Raw genomic sequence first — 13,386 nt, 5'->3', positions numbered from 1 at the left:
CAGCAGACATGCCCACATACCTAAAGCACACACCCATACGTAAATACACACATAAACACAACAGACACGCCGACACACAAAAACCACACACCCATACACAAATGCACACCCTCCCATACCCATGTAGACAGCCCCTCCATGCAAACACCCCCCCACACACAAGCACACCCACAGAAATACACACCCATGTGCAAACACCTCCACTTATAATCGCAGAAATACAGACTCAGCAACCTAAAAACACACACATATACAAAAAAATATACTCCAAGGCACAGGCTGAGGAGCTGTGGGGAAGGGGGGCACATCGGCCATAGTCCTGCCGCTTTTAAGCACCAGGTCAGAGCTCGACTCAGGTTTGGCCCGGGCCAGGCATCAAATCACAGAATCGTAGGCCTGGAAGGAACCGCGAGAGCTCAGCTAGTCCCATTCCCTGCACTCATGGCAGACTAAGTATTATGTAGACCAGGGGTGGGCAAACTACGGCTCACGGGCCGTATCCGGCCCGCCAGCTGTTTTGAGCCGGCCCTCAAGCTCCCACTGGGGAGCAGGGTCTGGGGCTTGCCCCACTCCGGAGCTCCAGCAGGGGAGCAGGGTTGGGGGCCACTCCACGCGGCTCCCGACAGCAGTGGCATGGCCCCCTCTGGCGCTCCAATGGGAGCTGCAGCGGCGGTGCCTGCGGACGGGGCAGCGTGCAGAGCCACCTGGCCGTGCCTCCGCCTAGGAGCTGGAGAAGGGACATGCTGCTGCTTCCGGGAGCCGCTTGAGGTACCTGCACCCCGGAGCCTGCACCCCTGAGCCTCTCCCCATGCCCCAACCCCAGCCCTGATCCCCTTCACACCCTCCAAACCCCTCGATCCCAGCCCGGAGCACCCTCCTGAACCCCAAACCCTTCATCCCCAGCCCCACCCCAGAGCTCGCACCTCCAGCCAGAGCCTACACCCCTTCCTGCACCCCAACTCCCTGCCCCAGCCATGATCCCCCTCCCGCCCTCCGAACCCCTCGGTCCCAGCCCAGAGCACCCTCCTACACCCCAAACTCCTCATCCCCAGCCCCACCCCAGAGCCAGCACCCCCAACCAGAGCCCTCACCTCCTCCCACACCCCAAACCCGATTTTCTGAGCATTCATGGCCTGGCATACAATTTCTATTCCCAGATGTGGCCCTCAGGCTAAAAGGTTTGCCCACCCCTGATCTAGACCATGACAGAGCCGAGCTGAGTGAGTGGCATGGTGACCTGGCACTTGAAATGGCAGTCCACAGCTCCTGCCTAAAGGGGTACAAATGTATATTAATACAACTCCCCTGACACACATACACAGAAACACACAACATAACACGTACAGAGAGCCCCACTGGGGGCACTGACGTTTGTGTCTCCATTTTAAACGACGTTTCCCCTTTGCTCTGCAGAACCTTTCATTGTGAAACTCGCTGTGATTTCCCAATGCCTGCTGGTGTGTTACACAAAGGGCCTGATTCTGTCTCTGGGCTAGATCCTTCGTTGTCCCCGTCCCTCGTTCCACCGTGGACTCCAGTGCGAAGCGAGAGCTGGCCTACCTGCAGTCACCCTGGTTTTGCACCAGTTTGGTCAAAACCAAAAAAGTTTGGTTGTGATTGTGTTTCTGAGTATATGTGTGTGCGGGAGCAAAAGTGGAGGTGTTGGAGCATGAGCGTATCTTTGTGTGTGTGTGTGCGCATGCGGGTGTGTTTGCACTGGGGGTTTGCATGGGTTTCTTAGTGTACTTGAACATGGCTCTATGTGTTTACTTGCAAATGGGGTGAGTGTATATTGTGTGTTTATGTGTTTGTGTGTGTTGTCTACTGGTGTGTGGATGAGTTGCCATCCCTTTACAGCTGGCCTATGTTGGTTTAGCTTTACCGGTGCAAACTGACCCCGTTATAAGTTCAGTTTAAATCCATGTCAGTGTCCCCACACAAAGTAGCACTGGTAATTTTGCGAGGCAACCAGCCTGAGTGTTAAATGCCAGAGATCAGAACATACCCACTTTGCAGGGGTGTCAGTGGCAACCCAAATTGCCAGGGAACGGAAAATCCAGCCGAGACCCTCCCGCATTTGATTGTTTGGGCTGCACTGAAGCAGGCTGGGAAACGATTGTCTGATTGCGCTCTCCCTAGAGACCCTTCTGGGAGGGAGTTATGTGAATTGTGAAGCCCTCCAAGTCAGCAACATTGAAATGAATACAGAAATACGTTACAGATGCAAACAACGAACACGCAGACACGTTCCCCGCAACTCACCATGAGCACATGGAGAAGACAGTGCGCAGCACACAGTAACACAGAGACCTACACACTGCAGTGCGGAGTCTTGCAGGAGTTCTCTTTCTGAAAGCCCCACCGCCTGGAGTCAGGTGTTTGTGTTTGAATCTCATTTTTGACAACAACGTGAATTTCTAGCTCCGCTGGTGGCAGAGAAGAGCTTGAAAATGCTACTCTCGCCCCCTAAAGCCTCGAAACAAGGAGGCTAATAAGAAGCCCAAAATAAGAAGATTTTTTTATTTTGTAAAAATCTCATGACGTTAAAGCCAATTTCATGCTTTTTGGAGGCCTGATGGTGATTTTGGAATGCTTGGGGGTTGGCAATTCTGCATCCACAACCACACAATCAGCACTCGGGCTTGTCTACCATGCCAATGGTACACAACTCAGACTGCAGGCAGAAGCAGCCTAGGCACATAGAATAATTAACACAACAGGGCATTGTTAGCAACTCATTTGCAACTCACAAGCTCCACACACACAACCACTGTCACACACACACACTACAAAGCTAAATAAAGAGCAAATGCAAAGCCGAGAGATACAACAATAGCCAGCCCACCCCTTCACACACACACCCACAAACCACACCAGCAGACTGGTGTGCAATATAGACAAGCTCCCAACCACACCCTTATGATCAGTTACAAAATACACAAAGTACTGTCTGCAGCCAAAATGTCGATAATTCCAAATGGGAGAGCCTGGGACTGGAGTAGCCGGGAGCTCTCCCCACAGCCAGCACTCCTGCCCTGATCCTTACAGCGCCCCCTGCTGGGAGAGCCTGGGACTGGAGTAGCCGGGAGCTCTCCCCACAGCCAGCGCTCCTGCCCTGATCCTTACAGCGCCCCCTGCTGGGAGAGGCGGGGACTGGAGTAGTCGGGAGCTCCCCCCCATGGCCAGCGCTCCTGCCCTGATCCTTACAGCGCCCCCTGCTGGGAGAGGCGGGGACTGGAGTAGTCGGGAGCTCCCCCCATGGCCAGCGCTCCTGCCCTGATCCTTACAGCGCCCCCTGCTGGGAGAGGCGGGGACTGGAGTAGTCAGGAGCTCCCCCCATGGCCAGCGCTCCTGCCCTGATCCTTACAGCGCCCCCTGCTGGGAGAGGCGGGGACTGGAGTAGTCGGGAGCTCCCCCCATGGCCAGCGCTCCTGCCCTGAACCCTACAGCACCCCCTGCTGGGAGAGGTGGGGACTGGGGTAGCTGGGAGCTCCCCCCATGGCCAGCGCTCCTGCCCTGATCCTTACAGCGCCCCCTTCTGGGAGTGAAGGGAACAAACAGACTGATAGTAAAGCATGTGTGTTAGAGGGGGCGAAGGTCCATGTATTCTGGAGCTGAGCATTACAGGAGGATGCTCAGTTTTGGGATTCAGACTCTCATGAGATCTGGATTCAGCTCCTAGACCCGCCGCCAGCCTCTGTGGGTTTGATACCAGCATCGCTGGGCGAGGCTCCCCGGTCTATGCTAGGTAGGGGGTCTGGCGAGAAGACTCCAGTGCTCCCTTCTGGCCTGAGAGTCTCTGACTTCACCAGGCTTACCTGCCGTCCCGGTGGGCCGCTCCCCCATCGGTCACCGTCTTGACGAAGATGCCGAGCTTCTCAAGGCCCATGTCCGCTCCGGCACCCATCCCGATAATACTGATTCCCAGCCCCTCGGAGTCTGCGAGAAAGAGAGACCCGTTGTCCTCACGGGGTCGCGTGGGTCGCCGCTGGGGGACTCCGAGCCAGGCCAGCGCTCTCCCCTCTATCCAGTCACCCCAAGAACCACGCCCGGTGAACAAGGGCTGGCGAGCACTGGGGCAGCAGGGATGCACCCGCTGCGGGACGGGCAAATGCCAATGGAAGGGGCCTGGCACAGAGGGCTCCTGCGCTTGCCAGGACAGGCCCCGGGGGCAGGAGGAAAGCGAGGAAGTAGCAGGAGAGAAGAACAGTGTTTATTACAGCGAGAGGCAAGGACAGATGGCAGCTAAATTACGGGAGGCAGCACGCGTGGGAGGGTGAATGACTGTGTGAGAGAGAGGAAACCAAAGGAACGAGTCAATGTGAAGAAGAGCGCCCAGGACGGGCACTGCCAGATCACACCTGACGGCACATCAAAGCCCCATAGCCTGGCTTCCCTGCAACATCAGCTAAGTTCTCACTTCCTGCCATACTGGCTTCGCACCCAGGCCCAGCAGGGCGGGTTGGCCTAACTCATAGGGCTGAGCTGGGAGACCTGAGTTCTATTCCCCCTGCCCCTTGCCAGGTCTCTCGGCCCACCCTTTGTCTCTGTAGATTGTAGGGGTTTGGAGGCAGGGTCTTTCTCTCACTCTGGATGTACAGCCCCAGCACAGTGGGGCCCTGGTCTCAGCTGGGGTCTCTGGGGTCTACCGTAAGACAGGTCACAACATTCGCTTCCGTAGCCCGACGGGATCCAAACACTGGCCCATCCAACCCAGTATCCTGCCTCCATTAGCAACCCACACCTGATGCTTCAGAGCGAGGAGAGACTTCCTGCCCCCTGGGCGTTGCGCCTTGCCAGGCTGCGCCCCACCTTCCCTGCCGGGCAAATCCCCAACCCCCAGGGGATTGGCTTACGTCCAGAAACACATGGCTTAGTGCCCCTGCTGGCACGGATCTTAGCTAATCGACCAGTGCTGCAAACATTCTCCACCCCTCTGAGCTCCTGCAGTGCAGTGACACAGGTCCCTCCAGCCCGGGATGGCAGCATCTCCTCCAGCCTCACCAGCTGCTTGGTTCCCCCATGCGCCCCTTGCTGTGGACTGATCCCCGAGGAGCCTCACCAGCTTCCTTCCCTTAGTCAAGCCCCCTCAAGCTTGTCTTCCTCCTGGGATCTTTCACACGCGAGTCCCACCCCAACCTCGAACCCTCTTCCCTGTCGATCCCTCCCAGGGCGAGCTCAGCGCCGAGAGGGGGAGGCACCAACACACCACACACGGGGGCTTGGCAACGGGCTGTCTCTCTCCCGTCTAAAGCACCGCAGCATCCTGTTTGCGTTCGTACCAGCTGCTGTCTGCTGGGCAGATGCCTTCTCTGAGCTACCCTGGCCCCGCCCCGGCCTGCTTCTCAGAGCATCCTGCAGGGGCAGAGAGGAGAGCTTTTCACTAGTGCATTCACTTACACTCAGTGAGTGGGTGTGCCCAGTATGTGTGTGAACTGGGGGGTGTGTGCATGCAGGGTACGTGTGTGAACTGGGGTGTGTGCATGCTCAGTGGTATGTGTGTATGAGTGAGTGTGCACGGTATGTGTGTGAACTGTGTGTGTGTAGAGTACGTGTGTTAACTGGGGTGTGTGTGTGCAGTGGTGTGTGTGTATGAGTGAGTGTGCAGGGTACGTGTGTGAACTGGGAGGTGTACAGTGAAATGTGTGCATGAGTGGATGTGCACAGTATGTGAGTGAACTGAGGGGTGTGTGCGTGCAGGGTACGTGTGTGAACTGGGGTGTGTGTGTGAACTGGTGTGTATATGAGTGAGTGTGCAGGGTATGTGTGTGAACTGGGGTGTGTGCGTGCTCAGTGGTATGTGTGTATGAGTGAGTGTGCAGGGTATGTGTGTGAACTGTGTGTCTGTGTAGGGTACGTGTGTGAACTGGGGTGTGTGTGTGTGCAGTGGTGTGTGTGTATGAGTGAGTGTGCAGGGTATGTGTGTGAACTGGGGGGTGTACAGTGAAATGTGTGCATGAGTGAATGTGCACAGTATGTGTGTGAACTGAGGGGTGTGTGTGTGCAGGGTATGTGTGTGAACTGGTGTGTGTGTGCAGTGGTGTGTGTGTATGACTGAGTGTGCAGGGTATGTGTGTGAACTCGGGGGTGTGAATGCATGCAGGTGTGTGTGGAGGGGAACGTGTGCAGACTGGCGTGCAGCCTGCGTGTACGCACACAGGAGGGTGTATGTATTTGTGTGTACAGATGTTTGTGTATGAATTAGTGTGCAAGGAGGTGTGCATGTTTGAGTTCTGTGTGTGTGCACGCAGCCACATGCATTCAAGGGTGAGTGTGAACTGGTGTGCAAGAATGTGTGATTGTTCACATGTGTGTGAATTAGTGTGCCGGGGTCTGTGTGTGTTTGAAAGAGGAATGAGTGTGCATGAGGATGGGACAGAGACTGTGTCTGAGTCACTGAATGCTTTGAGTGCATGAAGGGAACGAGTGTGTGAGATGAACACGTGAGAACCGCGAACGAGTGAGTAGCTTTGTGTGTGTGGGAGGGATGAGGGGGTGTGGATGAGGGGGTGAGTGCAGGGAGGCTGGGTGTGCACGTGTGCATGAGGGGATGTGTGCCAGAGTGTGTATGTTGGATGAGTGTGTGAGGCGGTGTGTGCAACTGTGCTGGGGATGAATCAGTGAGTAGGTGGATGGATGTGTGTGCAAGTGTGTGTATGAGTGTGCGAGTGCATGGGAGTGTGTGTGTGAGTGTACAAGTTCAGGGTGGTGTGTGTGAGTGTGCAAGCGCATGGGGGAGAGTGTGTGTGAGTGTGCAAGTGCATGGGGGAGCGTGTATATGAGTGGGCAAGTGGATGTGGATGAGCACGTGGGGGATGAGTGTGTGAGGGGTGAATGTGCAAGTGTGTGGGGGATGAGTGTGCAAGTGTGGGGGGTGTGAGTGTAGGGGGATGAGTGTGCAAGCATACGGGAAGCAGAGGCCCAGGTGTGCCCCAGGTCAGATGGAGCAGCGTGAGGTTCATGCCCAGGCCCTTTCAATGCGGCTCTGGCTGCGCAAAGCAGCCTGTCCCGGGTCAGAAACGGCCCTGAGACTCGCAGGGCCCCCCGGCCGGTGGAAGGGCTCCCCACCAGCCGCTCCCCCCGCCCGGCACTGTGGCTATTCTCTGCACCCACGGGACGCCAGGCAGGTGCGAGAACAGCTGGCTCCAAGCCCCCCTCAACCATTCCCCCCATCCTAGCCCCAAGCCCAGGGTTGGGGTCACTGAGTATCCGGCCCTTAGCCTCCCCAGTGCCAGCAGAGAGAGCCCCCGGCCTGGGCAGTGCCAGCCTCTCCCTTCCTCACCTTTCTCCAGCTCCACCGGGAAGAGGTCTAGCCTCTCCACCCGCTTCTCCAGCTCGTACTCGGCCGAGGCAGCCATGGGGTCCACATCCTCATTCCGGCGGTCATAGTCCTCATTGGAGTAGGTGCTGAATACCTGCATGGAGCCGGGGGGGAGGGGGGCGTTAGGGGTGCCTCCGGCGAGGGGGGAGCCGGGGAGGAGAAGGCACCCGGCACCCCATTGGCAGGCGAGCGGATGGCTCCCTCTTCCCATACATCCCTACAGCAGCTAAGCCTGTGGCCCCGATCCTGAAGCTGGGGTGTCCCGTGACCGCGCTAGCCTCATAGCCCCACAGAGGTGAAGGGCTCCCCCCAATTACAAGGACCCAAGTGTCACCGTGGCAACCTAGCGGGAGGCTGGGCCTTGGGTTTAAGTCATTGGCTGTGGGGTTAGCTCCCGAATCCCTGTGTGGCCTCAGGCTGATCCCCCCATTTCTCAGACGGGGTTCTGTGAGGATAAAGCCCCCATCTCCGACGAGTGTTTATATTACCAGAGCGCCTACGGGGCCCAGCTGAGATCCAGGCCCCGTAGTCTCTGCCGCCAGGAGCCTACAATCTAACGGGACAAGGGCGACAAAGGGTGGGAGGGGGAACGGTGCCACTGCGAGATGGCCTGGGTCCTCAAATGAATTCAGGCTCCTAACGCCCATTGACACCCTGGAAATCAAGGGGCCTGGATCCATTGGAGGACCTGGGCTGAAGTGACTTGCCCAAAGGCAGAGCCTGGAATAGAACCCAGGTGTCCTGGTTCCTCCCCATGACGCCGGGGCTCCCAGAATGCGGCGGACTCGAAGCCCCCTGGGCTTGGCTGGATTCACAGCGACCAATCTCCCCGCTGTGAGCTGCCCTTCCAATGCTCCGAGGCTCCGGTTACCAAGAACCCGTGTAATCATGAATAAATTACAAGGCATTCTCCTCTCGGAAAGCCACCAGACCCACGTCTGTAATTACAATGGGAATGGGATTGCCCGGCGGTACCGGAAATTCTCCTCCTGCTGGGTCCCTGGGGGCACTTGGCTGCCCCCCCCGGCACCGTGAGCCTGCCAGCCCCATGCCACCCAGGGGCGGGGGCAGTGGTGCGTATGAATGAGCCTGCAGGGCACCTGTGTGCCCGCGGTGTGCGACAGGCCAGGGCAGCGGCTGATTGGCTGTTCAGGGGGCAGCTGGGTGTTTTAGGCAATGCCAGCAGGCGGATCAGGTTGCAATGTGGGCTTGCGCAGAGATGCCGTGTCCCCCTCGCCTTTTGCTTGCAGGCCCCGCCTGCGCCAAGCAAGGGCCCTGGCTCCTTCACCCACAGCAGGGGCCTCGCTTGGCGTCCATCCCAGCGAGCTTTGGGTCCCCCAAGTAGGGGAGCAAACAGGTAAGGGGAGACCAGGGAGGGCCCCTGGATCCCCTCACCCCCTTTAGCACAGACACCCTTGAGCTCCAGCGGCCCACTGGACTGAGCAGGTAGAAATCAAGCCTCCACCCACCTATCCAGGCAAGTCTACCGATGTCAGGGGTTCCAAGCACCTGGTTGGAGGGCAGGGGACACGTGCTGCGTCCCTCCATTAAGGACCGAGGGCCTAAATCCACCCCCAGCACGCCCGCAATCTTTCGTCTCCACGGCACCCGGATCTAGAGGGGAACCGTCATATAGGGCAGGTGGGAATCCCGCCTGCAAGTCCCACCCCAGCTTGCCCACATGGGCCCTGATCCCGTTCCGTGGCGAAGCCCTGGAGTAGGGGGTTTGGATGGAACGGCTCCGAAGCAAACGTTTCTTATCTCCTACTCCAGGCTCTGAGTAACTCCCAGCCCCCACCCCCTCCTCTAGCACCACTCGGGACTAACAAGGCCTGAAAGATTTCCATTAGCTGCCTTGGCATTGCCTCTGCCATTCTCCTGCCAGCTTCAAGTCCACTCCCAGATGCCAGCAGCACCCACGGCCGTGTCGGCCCTCGCTGACTCTGGCAACAGTGCCAGCTTGGAAGGCAGAGGCCCTTTTGCAAGCGTCACCTCAGTAAGTGGCCGATGAACTAAAAAAAATATTACTTAACTTACAGTAGCACCTAGAGACCCTGACGGAGACCAGATCCCCACTGCGCTAGGAGCTGTACGCGCACAGAGATCAGATCCCCACCGCGCTAGGAGCCGTACGCGCACAGAGATCAGATCCCCACCGTGCTAGGAGCCGTACACGCACAGCGATCAGATCCCCACCGAGTGGCTAACCCAGGTTGCCGTGTCTACACTGCTCTTTTAACCCAAGTTAGTGAACCCGAGTTCTGAACCCAACTTGGCTTTGCAGTGCAGTATCCTCCGAGTAAAAGGCTGCCCAGGAGGAGCGCTGACACTCTAAACGGACAGGACAGAGGGGAAGTGATTTCTCCAAAGCGGCTGACCTGGTCAGCGATCGAGGTGGGACTAGAACCCAGCGCTAGGCCAGGACCCTGCCAGGTGTCACACCCCGATTCCCCTGGGTGAGGCAGTCTCTGTCCATGTGTCTCCTGATGCAGCCTGGCTGGGTGGGGGCTGGAAATTTCAGGAAAACCTGGAAGATTCCAGCAGAGCTTTCCTGACAAGTGTCCTCCACACTCATGGTGCCAAAGGTACCTAGAACTTTGTCCATGCCAGCCTGAGCTAAAAGGCTCCTAAGGGACACCCAGCATAGGGTACCCATGCCAGGGCTCTCTCTGAGATTAGGGTGCCAGGGAGCACCCACCCAATGGGTCAGTTTCAAGGGGCTATCCCAGGATTACTACAAACCCCCGCATGTTTGGCTTGGGGTCTTGCTCCCCCCGGCAAGCTGACTGGCTGTCAGCCAGGGCACCCAGAGGAGGTCCGTGCCCAGGAATGTGTGTGGATGGGCGGCATGGGAGCGGGCGGGGGCCGTGGAGGAGCCAAGCTGGAACGGAGTCAAGCGGAAAATGCTGATAGGACAGAATCGCTGAGGGCGGGAGGAAGGGATGGAGGAGTTGGAAATGGGACCCTCTCTTGAAGTTAGATTGGGGGGGTCTTGGAGATGTCAGGTTACGAAGTGGATCCCTCATCCTGGAGGGGACCCCACGCAGCCTGAGCGGAGCTAGAAGAATGGCAGGGGACCCACCGAGAACGCATGTCATCCCCAGGTTTTGCAGGTGACATGCGTGCTGGGGAGGCCCAGATGGTGGCAGGCGGACGGCCGTGCTGGCAGATTAATTAGCACCGTCCCGGGCTTCCAGGGGGAAAAGTTTTCACACTTCGTTTCTCCTGCGACAGCCTTCAGGGCTCGATTACAGGCTGGAGTGAGCGTGAGAGACAAGAGGGGTGGGGAGAGCATGGCGCCCACCACTACGATACCCAGCGCGCCTGGGATCTGCAGGCTGCTGGAGGGGCCGGGGGAGCCGGGAGCCGCACAGGGCCGGCGGGGCAGGGGGAAGCTGTGATGCATGGGGATAGACAGAGAGATGTGTACACTTGGGATTAGATAGCTAGACAGCTAAAAAGCTGAGGCAGGCAGATCCACGGGCTGGTATTCACTCATCTAGAAAGCTCTCTTTCCAATCCCAACAAATGGCCTCTTCTCCTGCCATGGGGATTTCCTGCTCTCAGCCTGGTACCCGGCAGCTTCCTCTTCCCCCATAGCCGACCGGGCATGGCCGTGGCAGGGCACCTCCGGCAGGAGGACAACCCTGTCCCCCAGGGGTTCTGCTCCTCTCTGGAGAGAAGCAGGCCTGGCCATTCCCCATGGAGGAGGACATTTTAGCCTTATAATTAAAAGCCAGGAAGTAGGTCGGGGGTCTTTGGCAGGGAGTCGGAGGGTTTTTCAGAGGCCGCAGGTTTGTACCCAGCCCGGCTCACTAGTGACTAGAAGTCGTGACCATCTGGAGGCTGATATGACACCAGTTGGCGTCGGAGCCTAGTCCTGAGTGGGGGAGGAGTCTGCAGCTCCAGGAAGAGGGAGCGCTGGGGAACGGCGCCATGCGGGTTTTAAGGATGCAGGGTCAGACGCTGCTGTTACGTCTTACGGGTCAGCGGAGCCCAGCCCATAACCAGCCCCAGACAAGCAGCATATGCAGCCTGGTCCAAAGTCAATAGGAGACTTTCTGGTACCAGCAAGGAATCAACAACTTCCGCAGCTGTCTCCTGCCCACAAACTGACCCCCTCCCCGTGCCCCAGTTAGCTAATGAACCAGAGCGACACAACACAGGCCCTGACCCGGGTCCTAGGGCAGCCGTGGGGCTAAACTCTTGCTCTGTGTTACTCTCCCAAGTAACCCAGACAGAGCAGAACCTCAGATGCCCTGATGATTGCAGGAGGCCTGCCACCAGCCAAGGCCCCCGCTCCCGCGATGGGAAGATCCCTGTGCACTGCAGACCCTCCCTATCCTGAGGATGTGAGAATCCAAGCGAGCTGTACCAGCAGCCCAGCCCACACACAAGCTGCCAAGCGCTCCCAGCTAGGGAGTTAACGGCTCTCTGAGCGCTCCTGGCGCAGCGCACACAGGGGAGTCGTGCCTGGCAGCCATCAGAGGAAAGCACACGCATTCAGGCCAGGATTTCCCCGTGCGTGTGTCCAGCAGGAGCAGACCAGGGTCAGAAAAGCAGACATTTCTACTAGGCTGTCTATCCCCTGGGAAGAACTGGAACTGGATCTTTGTGCCCGCCCGGAATGGACTCTGGGTGCAGCCCCTCCCCCCAAAGAAGAGCTCTAGGAACGGAGTCTATCTCGGGCATGAATCTTCATCGGTGGGCCTGTGCACATGCGTGTGTGTGCATAGAATGTGTGTGTGTGCATAGAATCAGAGAAATGTCGGACTGGAAGGGACCTCCAGAGGCCATCTAGTCCAGTCCTATCCACTGAGGCAGGGCTAAGTATTAACTAGCCCATCCCTCACAGGGGTTTGTCTGACTTGCTCTTAAAAACCCCCAATGAGGAGATTTCACAGCCTCCCTAGGCAATTTATTCCAGTGCTTAACTACCCCGACAGGAAGTTTTTCCTAATGTCGAACCTAAATCTCCCTTGCTGCAATTTAAGCCCTTTGCCTCTTGTCCTACCCTCAGTGGTTGAGCAGAACAAGTGATCAATCTCCTCTTTATAACAATCTTTTGCGTACTTGAAAATCACTCTCATGTCCCTCCCTCAGTCTTCTCTTTTCCAGGGCACACAATTTGCTTTCTAGTAAGTCGTATTTTCTAGGCCTTGAACCATTTGTGTTGCTCTCCTCTGGACTTTCTCCAGTTTGTCCCCCTCTTTCCCGAAGTGGGGCGCCCAGACCTGGATACAACGACCCCAGCTGAGGCCTTATCGGTGCTGAGTAGAATGGAAGAATTACTGCTCGTGTCTCGCTTACGACGCTCCTGCTAATACATCCCAGGATGGTGTTTGCTTTTTTGGAAATGGTATTACACTATTGACTCACATTTCATTTGTGGTCCACTATAACCCCTGATCCTTTCCTGCAGCGCTCCTTCCTAGGCAGTCACTTCCCATTTGGTATCTGTGCCACTGATCATTCCTGCAGGACTTTGCATTTCTCCTTATTGAATTGCATCCTGTTTATTTCAGACCATTTCTCCAGTTTGTCCCGCTCATTTTGATTTCTAATCCTGTCCTCCAAAGCGCTTGCATCCCCTCCCAGCTTGGTATCGTCCGCAAACTTTATGTGTGTGCTCTCTATGCCAGGATTCAAATCATTTATGAAGATATTGAACACAACCAGACTCAGGACAGACCCCTGCGGGACCCCTGCTCGATACACCCCTCCAGCTTGACTGTGAACCAGTGATAACTACTCTCCCAGCCAGTACGATTTTCCAACCAGTTGTGCATGCACCTTATAGTAGGTTCAGCTAGGCTATATTCCCCTAGTTTGCTTCTGAGATGGTCATGTGAGACAGTCTCAAACAATATTGTGTGTGTGTGTGCAAGTGCATGTGTATTTGTGCACGTGTGGGTGGGTGTGCACACAGATGAGCAGGCACACGTACACAAGTATGCGTACACTTGTGCACATAGAATCATAGAATATCAGGGTTGGAAGGGACCTCAGGAGGTCATCTAGGCCAACCCCCCTTGCTCAAAGCAGGACCAAGCCCCAATTTTTGC

The 13,386-nt window shown here is 56.9% G+C and overlaps 1 protein-coding gene across 1 annotated transcript in view; it reads right to left on the bottom strand.

Moving 5' to 3' along the window:
* PPP1R9B (protein phosphatase 1 regulatory subunit 9B) overlaps window positions 1-13,386 on the bottom strand; it is a 41,535-nt gene that overhangs the window by 12,854 nt on the left and 15,295 nt on the right. Inside the window, exons 2-3 of the mRNA XM_074940961.1 lie at window positions 7,283-7,415; window positions 3,819-3,939 (exon numbers count right to left, since the gene is read on the bottom strand). Of these exons, the coding sequence (XP_074797062.1) occupies window positions 3,819-3,939; window positions 7,283-7,415 (254 nt within the window). The remainder of the gene's footprint in view (window positions 1-3,818; window positions 3,940-7,282; window positions 7,416-13,386) is intronic.

The sequence above is a fragment of the Natator depressus genome, chromosome 27 (assembly GCF_965152275.1).
Source record: "Natator depressus isolate rNatDep1 chromosome 27, rNatDep2.hap1, whole genome shotgun sequence".
NCBI lineage: Eukaryota > Metazoa > Chordata > Testudines > Cheloniidae > Natator > Natator depressus.
This window is presented reverse-complemented; position numbering and strand designations above follow the sequence as displayed.